Source organism: Oryx dammah, unplaced genomic scaffold, assembly GCF_014754425.2.
Source record: "Oryx dammah isolate SB20612 unplaced genomic scaffold, SCBI_Odam_1.1 HiC_scaffold_17, whole genome shotgun sequence".
NCBI classification, from domain to species: domain Eukaryota; kingdom Metazoa; phylum Chordata; class Mammalia; order Artiodactyla; family Bovidae; genus Oryx; species Oryx dammah.
In genome coordinates, this window is record NW_024070201.1 from 58,887,668 (window position 1) to 58,906,425 (window position 18,758).

The 18,758-nt window shown below is 42.7% G+C and overlaps 1 protein-coding gene across 1 annotated transcript in view; it reads right to left on the reverse strand.

The window, feature by feature from the left end:
* Positions 1-3,109: 3,109 nt before the first annotated feature.
* The window catches only part of MPPED2 (metallophosphoesterase domain containing 2), a 209,459-nt gene continuing 193,810 nt past the window's right edge, over positions 3,110-18,758 (reverse strand). Inside the window, exons 5-7 of the mRNA XM_040258927.1 lie at positions 12,819-12,934; positions 8,572-8,685; positions 3,110-4,502 (exon numbers count right to left, since the gene is read on the reverse strand). Of these exons, the coding sequence (XP_040114861.1) occupies positions 4,384-4,502; positions 8,572-8,685; positions 12,819-12,934 (349 nt within the window). The 3' untranslated portion in view covers positions 3,110-4,383. The remainder of the gene's footprint in view (positions 4,503-8,571; positions 8,686-12,818; positions 12,935-18,758) is intronic.

Consider the following 18,758-nt stretch of genomic DNA (forward strand, 5'->3'; position numbering starts at 1 on the left):
AGGCTTAACACTGGCCACCTGTCAGAACAACAGTGACCTGCCTCTTAAGGGGATTTTGGCATCCCCCAGCATCTTTATAAGACAAAAGGAGCTGGGGAGAAAATGTAGAGAAAAAATTCACTAATTGAGCTTGAAAAAAGATGGTGAGATGAAATGTAAAGACCCAAAGGGCAAGAGAGGCTAAGATCCATGGGTGCCGTTTAATGCGACTTGAAAGAATACAGCCCCCTTCCTGTTCTGAGATTAGATGGGATTTTGCAAACTAAGATACCCAAACTGAAAAATCAGTCTCCCTGATCTGCCTCTAGCAAATGCCCTTGGCATTCTTCATGTTCTTTTTTTTAATTTATTTTTTAATTGGAGGAAAATTGCTTTACAATGTTGTGATGGTCTCTGTCATACAACAATGCAAACCAGCCATAATTACACATCTATCACCTCCCTCCCCTCCCCACACCCCAGCCCTGCACATCATCAGAGTGCCTGCCTGGCCTCCCTGTGTTAAACAGCAACTTCTTACTGGCTATCTAGTTTACACATGGTGGTCTAGAATAATGGAAATAAAAACAAAGATAAACAAATGAGACTTAATGAAACCTAAAAGCTTTTGCACAGCAAAGGAAACAATAAACAAGATTAAAAGACAACCCTCAGAATGGGAGGAAATAATTGCAAATGAAACAACTGACAAAAGATTACTCTCCAAAACATATAAGCAGCTCATACAGCTCAATGGGTAGAAGATCTAAACGAACATTTCTCCAGAGAAGACATAGTCTTATAAAGAGGGATTATAAATAGTTTCCAATGACTGCAAACAGACACACTTTCTCGGAAAAAATGCTCTTGTAGGTGAGGAGTCGACGGCAGGTCCTGCCTGGAGAATCTCAAGGCAGCACAGGAGACGGTGTTTAACAAGCATGTGTTACCGCTTACTAAGATGCCAGGCAGTGATCTCCACATCATGTAACGTAGACCAACAATGTACAATGACGTCATCATCATCACCATCACCCCCATTTTACAGGAAGGGTGAGTACCCAGCCAAAGTTTGAGGGAGAGCCAGGCGCTGGGGAGCCAGGCGCTGGCTCTAGGCTCTGTGCTCTCTGCACCACACTGTGCTAGGCTTCAAGTGGGAAGGACGTGGTTCAGCTGGCTGCAGTCTTAAAGCCCTGTGCAGTGTGCTTCAGCAGGCCCCTAGGTGAGGGACAAGGGAGTACCCCCAGACCCATCAGTCTTCTATCAGCTCTTGGACGGCATTCTCCTTTCTGTCCTAGAGGTAGGGTGATGAAAAGGGTATTGACTAGAGAGTCAAATAGACCTTCCATTTCCCTAGGGAATGAATTTGAAGCTTCCATTTTCCTAGGGAAAGTGATTTAACTTTTGGAGTCTCAGTTTCCTATCTAAAAAGTGGGGTTTATGTAACCTCTTCCATGATTCTGAGACCCTGATGCTGGGGAAGAAATTGAAGGCAAAAGAAGAGGGGGGCGGCAGAGGATGAGATGGTTGGCTACCCTCACCAACTCAATGGACATGAATTTGAGCAAACTCCAGGATATAGTGAAGGACAGGGAAGCCTGGCGTGCTGCAGTCCCTGGGGTTGCAAAGAGTCAGACACGAGTTGGTAACTGAATAACAACAACAAAAACAAAATAGGAAACCGACTCAGCAGAGTGCCTGGTGACAGAAGGATAGTAAGTGCACGATGTCTAAGCTATTTCCGATGTTTCCTTGTTATAAGGCCCAGCGGAGAAAACGTCTGGCCTTGGGACAGTCATCCTGGGCCCCCGGAGGCAGTTCACACATATGGAATGGTGAACCTGGACCGGCTGAAGGAAGCTCTGTCTGAGCCAGTCCACCCCGTAGATTAACAGACTGGGCTGCTTCCTGCCCCCACACAATGGAAAGCAATTTTAGTAAGTGCTTAGCTTAATTAGTGTCCAGACGTGCTCTCAAGGGCTGGGCACGCACACTTGTCATCATGATCATCCACCTGTCTCTGGAGAGCCTGCTTTTCCAGAAGTCTGGCTGGGCCTAACTCCCTACACCGTGACCAGCTGAAATTCCCATTTGGTCAATGCTCAGTTCAGCACCCGGGGAATGAGCCTGAAATCACCACCCTCTTCTGCTGATGCAGTAGGTCAAGGAAGTATGGTTTACCTCCATAGCACATCTCAGCTACTAAGGTCATGGACCACTTCTGGCTCTGGGTGGCCACCCAAGACTCTTCATGAGTATTAACAGTATGACTCTGAGCCAGAATTCTGGCCTAAGACATTCTCTGTAATTTGTTGGTACTGAAATCAAAGAATTCTTTTTGTGGATTATACCAAAGGATGCCTTGTGGGTAGGAAGGGAGGAAGATGTGTTAGAATGCTACAATCCAACAGGCACTGGAATGCAGACGTAGGGATATATTGCAGATTCAAGATCACGCTGCTTTTCTTTAATGGCTCTTCCAGAGAAAATAAAAAAGACGTAATATGGTTTTCCCCACCTGGCCCCCTGCTGCCTCCTGGCTGCTACAGCATTCTAGTGGTGCGCGTGCTCAATCTCTAAGTCATGTCTGACTCTCTGCAACCCCATGGACTATAGCCTGCCAGGCTCCTCTGTCCATGGGATTTCCCAGGCAAGAATACTGGAGTGGGTTGCCATTTCCTCTTCCAGGGATTCTAGTGGTGGACGTTATTTTAAAAAAGTGAGGGATGGTGACTGCTCCTGGGGACAAAAGGGATCATGCAGGGGTTACTCCGTTACCCACTGGTTTGTCTTCTCATTCCCACACACATGTCCACAACAGTCCCTCTTCTGCACAGTCCCTCTGTTCCTACAGACATTACAATAGCTAAAGATGAAATCCTCACCCTCTGAAATCTACAGCAAGATAGATGACAGCATGATGGAAGGAAAGAGTACACTGAGTGCCTTATCGATCTACCTGCCAGCCCGTGAATGGAAGGTAATAAAAATTTATTGAAAATTAGAAAAAAAAAAGTCACTTATTCTAATTCCTCTGAAAGGGAGTACTAATGTTGCATATGAATAAACCCCTCTTTCCCCAGGACTAAACTACCATCCTCCCACCAGCCAACCCTCCAAACAGCACAGATTTAAAAATCTTGCAATTTTATTTGCATATAAAGGCCGCTAGATATAGAATATCACAATAAATTTAAAGAAACAACTGCTTTCCTAAATTTCATTAACAAGATAACATAAAATAGAATAAAGCTCAACAGCATTTACAATGGGGAAACAGAAATGACTATTAGCGACAATATTTTGTGCTAGCAAAGATTGCATCGACACACAGTGCAAAATGGGGGTGGGGGGTGGGGAGGACGTAAGAAGACAGTTCAGGGTATTTAAATATAAAGGACAACTAAGCCTCATTTTAGTTAGCTTCCATTGCATCCATTTAAATCTATACACGCCTGCGAGTGTACCTAGATTTAACTCAAGCTCTTTAAGACCTTGAGTTCTGAGAACATGCGTCAGCTCCTTCGGACTTCTGATGCTCCAGTATCAAGCACCCCTTTACAGTTGTACTGTTCTTGGCAATATTAAACTCCTAACTTAGTCATAATACACGAAAAATATTTATATATATAAACCCATATTGAAAAGGAGTCCGCACGCTCGTTTTTTTTAACTGCATGAAATACCTGCTCTTGACAGATTCCATTTCCATATTTTTAAAGCTAAAATAATTTAAAAGAAACAAACAAACGATGAGACCTTGTATAACCACAATATGGATCTCACTAGCTAAGCCATCCTCTAAACGAGAGTTGTATTTTTCCCTTGACACAGCTTGCTTTACAGTGAGAGTGTGAAGGGAAGTCTTTTCCATGCCTACTTTTGTTGCAAAGATTGCTCTAAATCTGGGCCACGTCTGCAAAAAAGAAGCATTCCCAAGAAAAACAACAACAACAACAAACATCATAAAAATAAAATACTTCAAACAATACTCTTAAACTGTTGTGCAAATCTGGGTAGTTTTTAAAACACTGCCTACCTGCTTTATTTCTTTTTTTTTTTTTTTCCAGCTTAAAGCATATTAAAATAAGACTTTTGTCACCTTTTCAAAAGAAAGCTTGGCTGTCCTTTGGCGAACACTAACAATTTACAATGGCGTGGCCTTTGAGAAAACAGAAGTCATTTTACAAATTCACAATGCTCTTTTGATTCCAAATGGATGCCCCATTTTTAAAAAAAAAGAAGAAGAAGAAGCATAACCTCTAGCATCATTTGTGTTCCAGCAATTTACAAAAAGAACTCACAGGATCTGGAAATAAACAAGGAAGAGAATGTAAGTTTATAATTAGAAAAATGGCAGTTTTTTTAGACCTTCCCTCACATTCCAATTGGGTGTCTGGAGCTTCAGGAACCCTGTGGGTTTGGAAGGTCAAATATAATTGGAGGGTTGGTCGGTTGAAAGCTGACTGTACACGTTGAGGCATTGATGTACGTTGTGTAACCGTCGGTCATAATGCCGTAACCTGTGGAGAGAGAGTGTCACACTTACTGTGAAATATACAAATGATAGTGACTCAGTGCAGGACTATCAGACAAGGAAAACAAAAAAGTCTTTGCCAGTGGGAAGTGAGATGAAATTCAGTGGAGCCCCCTCTGGATGTTACAGCTTTCAGAAGCTGCCTCCCGATTTTATTTTCTTTAAAGGGGGAATCCTCTATTTCAAAGAAAAGGGATTCCTTTTAATTTATTTCAACACTCTATATTAGAGGAGAGGCTGTGATTTCTTTACTAGTGAGAATAAAGAAAAAACATTGTTTCCCTCTTTTTTCAAATATGATTTTCATTTCAAAGCCCTGTATTAACTATTGAGTTCCAGGGAAGAAGATGAGTAACATAAACTCCTCAAGGGCAAACACATCCTTCACTCAACCCCAAATGGGCTTCAAGACAGGTGAGACTCACACAGGGTACTGGTATTGCTCTGGGAGTTGAGAGACATGAATACCTAGCTTCCTTATTTATAAAATAAGCTCTAAACTGCCCCCAATGAAAGTTAACAATGTTATCTTTTCAAAATTAATTAATTTCTTTGGCTACACTGGGTCTCAGTTGCTGCATGCAGGATCTTTGGTTGTGGCATGTGGGATCTAGTTCCTTGACCAGGAATCAAACCTGGGCCCCCTGAATTGGAAGTGCTGGAATCCTAGCCACTAGACCATCAGGGAAACTCCAACACTAAGTGATCTTACTGTCAACTATAAATTGGTGCTTGCCAAGGGCATTTGCCATCTGCCTCTGTGGAGACGGAATCCTGTGTCGCTGTAGCTGTTGACTTTTCGACATGCCCTGAAGGCAGGTCAGGATGGAGAGTGAGGCACTCTGTGCTCCAGGGAAACTGGTGGAACAGGTCTTTAGATAGTTAAGATATTTTCAGGAACTGATTTCATGACCCCAATCCTCTGTTGTTCAGTCGCTCAGTCGTGTCCGACTCTGTGAACCGTGGACTGCAGCATTCCAGGCTTCCCTGCCCTTCACCATCTCTGGGAGTTTGCTCAAACTCATGTCCATCGAGTCGGTGATGCCATCCAATCATCTCATCCTCTGTCTTCCCCTTCTCCTCCCACCTTCAATCTTTCCCAGCATCAGGGTCTTTTCTAATGGGTCAGCTCTTCACATCAGGTGGCCAAAGTATTGGAGCTTTAGCATCAGTCCTTCCAATGAATATTCAGGACTGATTTCCTTTAGGATGGACTGGTTGGATCTCCTTGCAGTCCAAGGGACTCTCAAAAGAGTCTTCCCCAACAGCACAATTTCAAAGCATCAATTCTTCAGTGCTCAGCCTTCTTTATGGTCCATCTCTCACATCTGTACATGATTACTGGAAAAACCATAGCTTTGACTATATGGACCCCAACCCTTGCATCTCTTCGTATCTAGAAAAGCACTAAATCCCTTCATGGTGACATCAGCTCCTCGTGACTAGCAGAAAAGCTTTTATAAAGTAAATGCTTGATTACACTGCATGCCCCCTTCAGCAAAATCTTACATATTGACGTTCCGCTACTACCTCTTTGGAACAGTTTCTCAGTTATCTGAGGTGCTGTCTCCCAGGCTGCAGTTCTCATTTTGCCACCAATAAAACTTAATTCAAAACTCTCACGTTGTGCATCTTTTTAGTCAACATTTTCTTACTTGCATTGTGTGACTTTGATGCTGAGTTCCATTTTATTCAAAAGAATCAGTAATAATCAAATATCTGGGGTCTTTCTGGGTAGCTCAGCAGTGAAGAATCTGCCTGCAATGCAGGAGACTTGGATTCAACTTCTGGGTCAGGAATATCCCCTGGAGAAGGAAATGGCAACGCTCTCCAGTAATCTTGCCTGGAAAATCCTATGGACAAAGGAGGCTGGTGGGCTACCACCTTTGAGGTCGCAAAGAGTCGGACACAACTTAGGAACTAAACGAGAAACAATTAAATGTCCAAGTGGTCTGGAGAGATACCATATAGGATACTGCTTCCTACACTTCCTACCCCACTGGATACTGGCTCAAGCGAAAACTCTTCCCATAGGTGGGATACATCTCCTGTGACCTATGAGAAGAAAGCTAAGCAAGTTTCTCTGGGCCTTTGGTACGTATATTCGTATCTCTTATACATTTCAACATGTTGAAATTTTTAGCACGTTTGCAGATTCACACATGTCCCTGGATACCTTATATTTTGTCTTACAGCCTCTGTAATTAAGTTTGTAATTCTATGTCGGTATCAGGTTCTTATGGCACACAAGTCTACATCTGTGAAAAAAAGAAATTTATCAGGACTTATACAAATAACTGATAAGGCTTTTTTTTCCCCCTTCCATTTGCTAAAATTTCTCTAAATAAGCCTGTGGAGAGCTTAATGAGGGTCAATGGAAAAAATCTCTTAAGAAAAGAAAAGAAGCATTTAAAATGTGCACTGTTTCGTTCTGGGGTCATAAAGTCTTGTTATCTCTCTCCATCAAGAGGCTGGTATTTGCCCTCTCTCTGCCCTCTTCAGCTGTCTTAAACGAATAAAAGCGAGACAAGTTTATTTGAATATGATCTCCTTCCTTTTAAGCAAGTTTATTATTTGGGGACTTCAGTGGAATTCCCCAATTGTCTGGCTACTTTAAAGCTAATTAATGAGTTTTTTAAAAAGGATAAAATGCAAACTTATAGGCGAGGATGCAGAAATTCATAACTGCTCCCCAGAAATGCTATTTAGACATGATCTTCCATCCTTCTACTCCCAGCCTGTATCAGGCCTTAGAGAAGTGCCCTCCTTTCCAAAGAGTGTGGCTCAAAGTCAGGGCAGGATGATATCTGCTCTCAGGGAGCTGGCCCCCTGCTCTCCATCCACACAGCTCGTGCCTGCACTCGGAGCAAGCTGGATTTTCTCTGGCCCAAGTAGGATGATTTTCAATATGCTGTTTATTAGCCACCTAGCCAGGAAGCCACTGGATTGAGGACTTTGCAAAGCAAACTTTGTTTTTTTGCAGTGCCAGGCCTAAACTCCTCACCTGCGGGTTCATAAATAACTCAGAGTAACAGCCATAGGCAAGTGAATATGGAGGCTGCCCACATACACACACTTATTGCACACAAACATATGTAACCAGGAGATGATGGTACAACCACAAAACCTAAGGTTTGTCTGTCCCAAGGCCCAGGGACCCCCGGTTTGAAAAAGTGACGAGAGGCAAAATCTAGGGCCTCCAGCGAGGCTTTCAGATTCTGTGAACTTGACTTCACAGCTTACCCTGAAAGGCAGAAAACAGCAACTTGACCAGTTCCCATCTAGGGGAGATTTAATTATGCTGTTTAACCTCAGGCCCAACTAAAAGCACTGATGATTTCTGAGAAGTCTGAAATGGTTTTCTGAGCTTAGTAAGGAAAAGTCTACCTACAAATGTGTAGGTTCCACCACTTCAGTTCTATATCTTTCATTGCATGTGCAAAGTTATTAATATTTTTTGGAGAAAGTCTTGTCTTGTGTATATTCTATATGAATTATAACATTTATAGGTAGGAAGAGGCCAAGGACATTATTTAGTCTAAAATCCAGGCCATTTCTTCTAACGCTCTTAAAGAGAAAATCTGTCCTTTATTCCATCAGTGCTGCTCTGCAATAGTGGTTATCAAACACTCTTCATCAGAGCCCTGAGATTCCGGAAGTCATCTGGATGGGTGATGGGTTTCCCAAAAGGTGGACCAGATTTGGTTTCTTCCTCTTAATGCAGAAGGGCATGGCAAGCCACTCCAGTATTGCCTGGAGAACCCTGACAGACAGAGGAGACTGGTGGGCTACAGTCTACGGAGTCACAAAGAGTTGGACACGACTGAGTGACTGAGTACACACATTCAGCTTAAAAGAGAGCAGTTCTCCACAAAATACTTCTCAGCTTTATATGCAAGTATTTCTCATAACATTTCATCTCATTGAAAGCATTCCACAGGTAAAGAGTTTGGCAATCACCACTCTAGTTATTCCCGGTAACTAAGGTCTCCGTCGTGGAATGAGATCATGGATAATGACTCATAATGTTGTGAACCCCTTTCTTCTGGTCTTACCTTCATGGATTCCACCAAACACATGGAGTTTGGGCCGGACTCGCCTCTGGACTGTGTTTAAAAGCTCCACGCAGCCCACTCTCTGAAGCTCCTTTGGAACCCAGTCTCGAAAACCTAAGGGTAAAATGCAATCAATACTCTTAATTTTCTGTCTTCAGGTAAGGTTTCATTTAGACTTTCAGGAAGCCATAACTCACAGAAGGTTTATTACATTATCTGTAATCCTAGCCTCCCCATTAAAGCTTACAATGGCTTTTAAGGAACTTTTCACTCGTCACTTTGTCTTCTTTAGGATCTTGAAAAATTTTTTTTTTTTGGTTTCCATTTTTTTTTCTTCTGTTAATTAACATTTCTTCCCCCTCCCTGTAAGGGATTTGATTTATTCAGCCATGGGCTTCAAATCTTCTTCATGGGCCCAATGACATTTATTCCCGGCAGTCCCATACTCTCTCTTTTTCTCTCAATTCAGTTGCTTTCTTTTTTAAATTATAGCTGTCTTAGAGCAGTCTACTTCCAAGATGTAGACTTTAAAGAAGAAGGGCTAGGAGGGACTTCCTATAAACTGGCCACAAGATACCTTGTTCTCTTTATTGTATTTTTATTTTCATTTTTTATCTTTGGCAGCACAGAGGGGCGTGTGGAATCTTAAGAGTTCCCCGACCAGGGATTGAACCCATGCCCCCTTGCAGTGGAAGTACAGACTCCTAACCATTGGATCGCCAGGGAAGTCCTTGTTCACTTTAAACACGTCAACCCCTAACCCTTGGTGGTTTCTGATGACCCAAGCTTGGGAATGCCAAGCTTTTCCTCTGGTCTCCTCTCTAGCAACGGGGCAACCATGGTGACCCTGTGGTGGCATGCAGTTAGCTGGGGCTGATGGACTGCCTTTATGGAAAAGCCACTTAGTTCTATGCCTAATGCAGAAAATCCATGAAAACTGACATCAATTATAGCAAAAGATTATGGCCCAGAATGGAATCCAATCGCCTCAGCGGGCTGGGGTGTTAGGAAAGCAGACAGGCCAAAAGGCTAAGTCATAATCAGTGGGAACACACACCATTGCTCCATTAGGTGATTTCTACTACTCAGAACTGATCAGGCAGAAAGGGAGAGGCCAGCTCCCTCCACTTTGTTTGGCAAAACAGTAGAAACGAAGTTTTAACATCTCTATAAAGACATGCTGACTGGGGAATGGACAGAGAATATGGAAAAGCATGGACTACAAGCAAGGGGCTCTATAAAAAAATTCAATCAGAGATTTCAAAACTTTGCTAATTAGAGGAAAAACTTTAACCCACAGTGATTGGCATATTCCCTCATGGATTTTTTTTTTTTTTTTTGGAAGAGGAAAAACATCTCAAAAGTGTCTTGCTTGTATCATAATAATGAAGTCCCATGTGCCATGGGTCCTTTCTTAACAGGAAAAGATTCAAGGCCAATCCCCACATCCACCTCCTACCTCCTAGTCCAGAATGTTCACAAGAATTCCCAGTTAACTATACTGATTAATGTTCAGCTTTACCTAATGAAAACTTTGCCTGACTTTTTTTTATTAATAGAGCTTCTCTGATAGCTCAGTTGATAAAGAATCCACCTCCAATGCCGGAGACCCGGTTCAATTTCTGGGTTGGGAAGATGCCCCTGGAAGAGGGAACGGCTACTCACTCTAGTATTCTGGCCTGGAGAATTCCATGGACTGTAAAGTCCATGGGGTCGCAAAGAGTCAAACACGACTGAGCGACTTTCACTTTCACTAACATTTTGGAACTCTCTGATGTAGATCTTATTCTGCTACATGCACAACCACTCTCTAGGTTACTCCAACTTTACTACAAAGAGGGGGATGGTAGCCTCTTTATTACGAGTTCCCAGATGGGGGTGGGATGAATTGGGAGATTAGGATTAACATATATACACTACTGATACTATGTCTAAAATAGATAACTGATGAGAACCTGCTGTATAGCACAAGAAATGCTACTCAATGCTCTGCGGTGACCTAAATGGGAAGGAAATCTCCCCCAAAAGAGATAGATGCATACGGGTAGCTAATTCACTTTGTTGCACAGAAGAAACCAATACAATATTGTAAAGCAACTATACGCCAATAAAATTAATTAAAAAAAAAAAGAGTTCCTGGAATGTATGAATTCTTTGGAGGCCAGAATTCAGACTGACTACCACTTACTTTTGTACCAAAGCTAATGACTTTGTTAACAACAAATCAATTGTTCTGTTCAAAGTTATTTTCCAAATAATACTTCCGGCAGGTAAACATTTCTATGCTGAGGATGCCCAAGTCCCTGACAGTAGACAGGATCAAGCCCAGACCTAACTAGGTAACTAAGGGAAAGGATGGAGTTGGCTAGGATTTGGTCTCTGCAGTGTCTCTCTACTGAACTCATGCTGAGCAGAATACTTAGCCAACAATTTAATGACTTAGTCTCCAATGATTGCAAAACAGGGAAATTAATTACTTATGACTTGATAAAGGTTACTGATAAGTATAACTGTGTAAAGTATGGAGGAGGTGGGGGTAGGGTAGGGAAAAAGCACAGGGATGGAGATTCTGAAGCTTTGAAAAGTTGGAAAGTGCTGATCTTGTGCAAATCTGTATAAATTCCCTGTCTGCAACAGAACTGGCTCCTTGTCTTGTTTCCCCTTCACTCCTCTTTATGAAAATGTGCCACCGTGGCTCATGCCCTGGTCCTCCCTTCCGCTGTTTCTTAGGGCAGGAAGGCAGCACTAAGTGGTGTGGGTAGGGAGGGGTAACATCTATGAAGATTAAATTCACATTAGGGGATGTGCATTAGGTATTTTTTATTTTTCAGGTTGACAGAGTAGGGAAGTGACATGGACAGCAACCCCAAACCACAGGAAAAAAATTACAAAAATCATTTATATTTGCATTGTCTTCCCCCTCTCTCCAAACCAAGAGGATCAAGAAAACTTTCCTAGCACTGAACATTTAACAATTTAAGACGATAGATTTCATGTTATCTGGTTTTGAATACAATTTTTTTTTTTTTTAAAAAGGAAACTCTCCTACTATAAAGGAAGCATCTGGATTGTCTGAGAATACCTTCGTTTGACAAGGATGTGCCAGCATAATAGACACTCAGTAGATGGGAGGATCAGGGTGGTGGTCCTGTTTGAAAAGGGGCTTCCCAGGTGGCTCAGCAGTAAAGAATCTGCCTGCCAAGCAGGAGATATAGGTTCAATTCCTGGGCTGGGAAGATCCCCTGGAGAAGGAAATGGCAACCCACTCCAATATTCTTGCCCGAGGAATCCCAGGGGCAGAGGAGCCTGGTTGGCTACAGTCCATGGGGTGGAGAAAGAAAATATTTGAAAAATATTCTGTGACTAAACCGAACCACTAACAAGCACATGAATCATTAGAAGATAATTATATAAATCAAATAATCATCTTCTGGCCCACAGTCTGGATAACTGAAGGTAGCTGTAGTGCACATTGGCAATCTAAAGCTGGATGCAGCTTCACTGTATCTGTAAGATCCAGCATCTTTAAGTAAGGTTCAACACACTGCTGTGTCTAGTCGCTCAGTCATGTCCAACTCGTTATGACCCCATGGACTGTAGCTCACCAGGCTCCTCTGTCCATGGGGAGTCTCCAGGCAAGAATACTGGAGTGGGGTGCCATGCACTCCTCCAGGAGATCCAGGGATCGAGCCCAGGTCTCCCGCATTACAGGCAATTTTTTTTTTCCCGCCTGAGCCACCATAAGTCCTTACTTAACACTTCAGCTTTAAAAAAGAGAGAGAAAAAAGATTCTTTTCCTGTATAATTAGCTCAGTGTTAAACTTTTAAAGATCTCCTAGGTTCCACTATTACATGGAAAAGGAAAATGAGTTACTCTGAATGAAAGATTCCATCATTTCATTAGCATTCAAAAGCCCTGTGATTGGGAGGTCCCCACCCCACCCCCTCACTCCAAAGTGAATACAGTTCTTAAAATAAATGATCAAGCTCAAAGGACTGTGGTGCTCTATGCTCATTTGATTTTTTCCTGAGTTGACTAAATCAAAAAATTTAATTTCAAGAACACCTGTAAGCCCAGCAGAACTGCTGAGTTTAATTATCATACTGGGTTTCTTTAAAGACATTGACTTTTCTTTTTTCAATCACTTTTTTTTTGGGAGGAAAATGATTATGTCCCTGAAGCATTACATTATGCTTGGGAAAAAAAGGCATCAAAGATAACGAAAGGACACCTTTGCTTCACTTACCTAGAGGAGGTCCGTGTGTCATGAGTATGTCAATGCCCTCGGGGATGAGGTTCCACTTGTCCAGCAGAGACTGACCTCTGGGCAGGTTAAAGCCCCATCCATTAAACCACGGGGTCCTTTGGGGGAGACAATGTACATGGTATCAGGCCAGCAGAGCCACATGTCCGCTCTATACTATTTCTCCCTCACACATTCATTCCCCTACGGTTTGCATTGCTCTCTCTTCTCTTTTTGATGGTTGGCCCTGGCAGCAGGATGCTTTTTTGTTGACTGCTTCAAAACCAGTGCATCTGAAAGCCAGTGTGGAGCCTATGAATGTTCAACTAGAAAGGGGCACAAGAGCCTTTCCAGTGGAGACTTTCCCAGCAGACCTCTATCAAAATCTTAACAATGCTTTGTCTTCCCCCAAATTTCAGTGCTTCCAAAAGATGCCCAACCCAGATCTGAAGCCTGTCCACTTTTGCTATAGGGCTTAGGGCTAAGAAATTTCACCAGTCTCCCTTCTTTTTCACCATCACTATGGAAGGGCTTCACCAGAAAGATTCTTACTGAAATTCTTGGAGAAACAGACAAGCGCTCTGAAGGCAGAAACCTGTGCACTTACGAGATGTTTTGAACATCTCGGACTGAAAATGCTGAAAAGAGCTGGGAGGCGGGGGTCTTTGAAAGGTGAGAAGGACACAGGGAACAAAAACTCAATGTGGAATTTTCCCCCATCAGCAAAAGAAAGACTTCTGGGGACATCCTTGGTCACTCTGGAATCCATTCTCCTGACACCAAATGCATGCATTCCACCCTCTCAGGGATGTGTGCTCTAGGAATGAGTTTCTGAGATTGATGCTCTACATCGAAATGATGGTGTCTTCGTCCATCCAATGAGGACTTTTAACTGGAGCTGAAAATGTCTCTATCATTTATAACAATGGGAGAATGATCATTTTTCTTCTGTAAGTACTACAGGCTAAATCACATCAGCACCAAACAGTGCCCAGTGCTGTCCTGTTCCCCAATATCTAGATGTAACCGTTATTTTTCAAAACCAATTCTCTTTTGTGCTGCAGGAAAATTCTAATTTACTAGGGTATACACATCAAAGACAAGTTGGTCAGTTTCCTGGCTAAGCCCAACTTTTCCCTTCAGCTTAAGCTGACCCGTCCATGCCCCCTGAGAGAGGTAACCCTGTGTACAAGGGCACCTGGTTTGTCACAGCTAATACAATGGGGGCATGACTATTGAAAGCCAGTCATGGGTTAGACTAATCAGTGACTCTCAAGACTCTGCACTCAGAAACACTTAACTATCATTCTTTTGGGGGTGGGCGTGCATAGTCAAGGGGCTTCCCAGATAGCGCTAGTGATAAAGAACCTCTCTGCCCAGGAGACATAAGAGTTATGGGTTCGATCCCTGGGTCCAGAAGATCCCCTGGAGGAGGGCATGGCAATCCACTCCAGTATTCTTGTCTGGAGAATCCCATGGACAGAGGAGCCTGGCGGGCTACAGTCCACAGAGTCACAAAGAGTTGGACATGACTGAAGTGACTCAACACACACACGTGCAAGGTCAAGGCCAGAGGTGAAAGGATGGTACCTGGCAGCCCGGTGAAGATCCACCTCATAGGTGAGAACCACACCTGAGGTGGCTGAGTACGTTTCAGAGATAACAGACTGTGTGGCCTCAGCTAGAAAAAGAGAAACCAAGGAAATATCTGACTTGGTTCCTAACCAGGGCCCTAAGCCATCCTCAGAAAACGTACTTGTAATAACAATAGCTATACAATAACAATCATCATTATTAAAGCTATTATTTAGTGAGTGTTCACTCCATGTCAAGGTACCACTCTAAGTACTTTATTTGTATTAACACATTCAAAGCTCACAGCAAGCTCATGAGATAGGTGTTCTTATTAAGCACATTTTACAGATGAGAAAACTGAGGTACAGAGTGGTCAGGTAAACACAGGCAATGAACTAGACAAAAACCCAAGCAGTCTGATTCCAAAACCAAGACTCTTAATCACCATGCAATCCTCCTTCTCATATACAATCTGGATTAACTTACTTCTTGCCGTGAGTAAGCCTCCCTCTGCATTCTTCCAAGTTTGAGTGTCTTATTGCTTGAAGGCAAATGAGCTCTGAACCAGAATAGTACGTCAACTGCATGGTTCTGAAATCCAGCCATAAAATGCTGAAGTACACAGGGATGGTTTCTGCCTATGGAAGTCATCCTCAGGATTTTGTTGGAGCTGCCTAAAGAGAGGGCTTCCCTGGGTGGCTCAGTGGTAAAGGACCCACCGGCCAATGCAGGAGACGTGGCTTCGATTCCTTGGTCGGGGAGATCCCTTGAAGAAGGAAATGTCTCCTACCTTGGGAGGCAGGTTCCTTTTTCTCATTTGTAAAAAGTGGATTGCCATTTTCTTCTCCAGTAACTCATTCTTGCCTTGGACAAGGCAAGAATGGACAATTGTCCATGGACAATCCCATGGACAGAGGAGCCTGGCGAGCTACAGTCCATGGGGACATGAGTTACTGACTAAACAACAACCTAAAGACAAGTCGTGGTTTCATCTCTGGGATCCTAACTTGAGGAAGTATGGAAGCCTAGTATTGCCCGGGAGCTATTTTACACCGTGCAGACAGTTTGTGCTTGAAAAAAAAAATCACCACAAAGAATGCCAAGCCAAGAAGCGGAGTGCCTTGATGATCTTGTTGGCACAGGAAACCACATTTTTCTTCTAAGTATATAAGGCACCAAAATCCTTTTCTTCTTATTAGTCTGAGTTAGATCCTGTTTCTTGCAACTAAAATAGTTCAATATATGCAGCTATTGTGTTTAGCATGGTGGTGGTGGTTTAGTCATTAGTGTTAATTGCTCAGTTGTGGCCAACTCTGTTGGACTGTAGTCCAGACCCCGTGGACTGTAGCCCTCCAGGCTCCTCTGTCCATGGGATCTCCCAGGCAAGAGTACTGGAGTGGATTGCCATTTCCTTCTCCAGGGGATCTTCCTGACCCAAGATCGAACCCAGGTCTCCTGCACTGCAGGTGGATTCTTTACCGATTGGGCTATCAGAGGAGCCCTATAAATGACCTATGTATCTGTGGTTGGCAATCATTATCCACACCCCAAGATATCCATGTCCTAATCCCTGGAGCCTATAAATATATTACTTTTCATGACAAAGGGGGATTAAAAGTCTGCCAATGGAGTTCAGGACCTAACCTTAAACTATGGAGATGATCCTGGATTACCTAGGTGGGTCAGTGAAAGCACAAGGTCGTTAAAAGTGAAGAAGGCAAGCAAATGAGATTAAAGTGATGCAGTGTAAGAAACAATCAACTTGCTGTGGCTGGCTTTGAAGAGGAAGGAAGAGGAACACAAACTAAGGAATGTGGCCAGGGTCAAGAAGCTGGAGAAGGTAAGGAGAGAAAACAAAGGCTCTCACAGAGACTCCAGAAAGAAATACAGCCCTGTTGACATCTGGATTCAGCCCAGTGTGACCGCTGTCAGATTTCTGACCAACAGATTGAGAGGTAATAAATATGTGTTGGCTTAGGTAAATGGATAAAGAAGATGCGGTATACATATACAATGAATACTACTCAGCCATGAAAAAGAGTAAATGTTTCACATTTGCAGTAACATGGATGGACCTGGAGGGTTTTATGCCACATGAAATAAGTCAGACACAGAAAGACAAATACTGTATGATACCACTTAAATGTGGAATCTAACAAATACAGCAAACTAGAGAATATAACAACAACAAAAAAAGAAGCAGATTCACCAGATATAGAGAACAAGTCAGTGGTTACCAGAGGGGAGAGGGGAGGAAGGAGGTGCAATACCGAGGGAGGGGAGCAGGAGGTACAAACTGTTAGGTGCAAAATAAGCTACAAGGATGTATTGGGCAATGTGGGGAATATGGCCAATATTTTATAATAACTATAAATGGAATATAACCTTTAAAAATTGTGACTATATTGTATACCTGTAACAAATGATATTGTACAACTAGACTGCAGTTTAAAATATATTAAAAATAAATATATGTTGTTTTATGCCACTAAATTTGTGATGATATGTTATAGCAGCAAAAGAAAACTAACAGAGCATCAAACTGTCTGGTTATAAAATCTAGGGACTAAATAGGGACTTCCTTGGTGGTTCAGTGGCTAAGACTCTGTGCTCCCAGTGCAGGAGGGGGTTCAATCCCTGGTCAGGGAACTGGATTCCATTGGCTGCAACTAAGACCCAGCACAGCCAAATAAATAAATGAACAAATAAACAAAATATACTTGAAAAAAAATCCAAGGATTAAAAGTGGCCTGAGACTCACCTGGTACACAGTGTACCTTCAATCAACAGTCCTTCCACAACCACACTCTCTGTGACCCTTCCAGACCTCAGTGAGCCAACCTTGCTCTCTCTCGACTTTTAGGACTACCCTGTCTTCAGGATCTTCAATATTTTCATTAGAGTCTAAAACAGAGCTTTGCCAGTTTGGGATGCTCATCTTTCCCCTTTATTATACAATAATGACCCGCTTCCCAGATTTGTTTTAAAAGTAAAAAGAGAGAGAGAGAAAAAAGGCAAGTTCAGAACCCAGTGAAGACTTAGTGCGCATTCTGGCATGAGAGAGAGGGAAATAAGCAAAAACATCTGTTTTCCTAGATTTTGAAAACAAGCTTCTGGGTAGATGGGTCCTGTCTGAATGGTGAATAAAGAAGGGTTTGAAAGAGTCCCAAGCACACCCAAATCATTGGTACAATGGGGGGCTCTGATTTCACTGCCAGAGTCTGTCCGAGGGCAGTCAGCCCCTGAACCCCCAGGGTATCCCAGCGGCTTCCAGAGTCCAAGGAATGGGACACTCTTTCCAGTTTTTCCTCAGAGAATTTTCTCTTAGAAACCCACAGCCGTATTCCCCCAGGAAATGCTCAGTTTTACAAGGGCTCTGTAAAAGATTAAGACAGGCCCATGGTCTAGAGATACCTTAAATTTTATTTGGTTAATGCTAAGCCAATGACAAAATCCAGATGGTTCCAAGTTAAGGGTAAACTTTGAAAATGTTTGGCTTTTCTTTTGATTCAAATCCGTATGTGCACAAGAGCAAGAGAGAGGTTAAGTTATATGAAAATGAACATTTATCAAGTCCCTGATATGCTTGCTTCCCTGGTGGCTCAGACAGTAAAGAATCTGTCTGCAATGTGGGAGACCCAGGTTCGATCCCTGGGTGGGGAAGATCCCCTTAAGAAGGGCATGGCAACCCACTCCAGTATTCTTGCCTGAAGAATCTGAGACAGAGAAGCCTGGCAGGCTACAGTCCATGGGGTTGCAGAAAGTTGGACACAATTGAATGAACATAAAGAAATATGCTTTCCGTAGGGGTTTGGTTTTACATAGACTAGTATATTTATTAACAATTTCTTATAACAGTCCTTGATACTGGTATCAACAATCCTTGATATTGAAAAAAATAATCCTTGATAATCTTTAGGTATTATCAGCTCTGTTTTTAGATAAAAAGCATCAGTGATACCCAGTTATTTATTTATGTTCCCAGGGTTGGCAAGAGGCAGAACCAAGATTTTAACCCAGATCTGCTGGCTTCAAAGCCTGTGTTCTTTCTGTGCACAATGCAGAACTAAAACCTTGCAGCCCAGTTTTCATTTTGGCTTTCACATATATAAACAAGGCTGATCAATACAGTCTCTGAGGCTGTGCATTGCATAACTGCAGAGGGCTCCATGGCACTGTGATGGAGGTGGCTCTTAGTGAAAATTCAGTGTGACTTCAACAATGCTGGATGCTTTCTGTTCTTCTGGATCCTCCAGATCAGGCCTTTTCCATAAGACAGTGACCAATTAATGGGAAAAGCAGCCCAGTGATGAGCTCTAGAATTATCCCAGCATGGTACAATAAATGGGACATGTAGAAGTGGGAGAC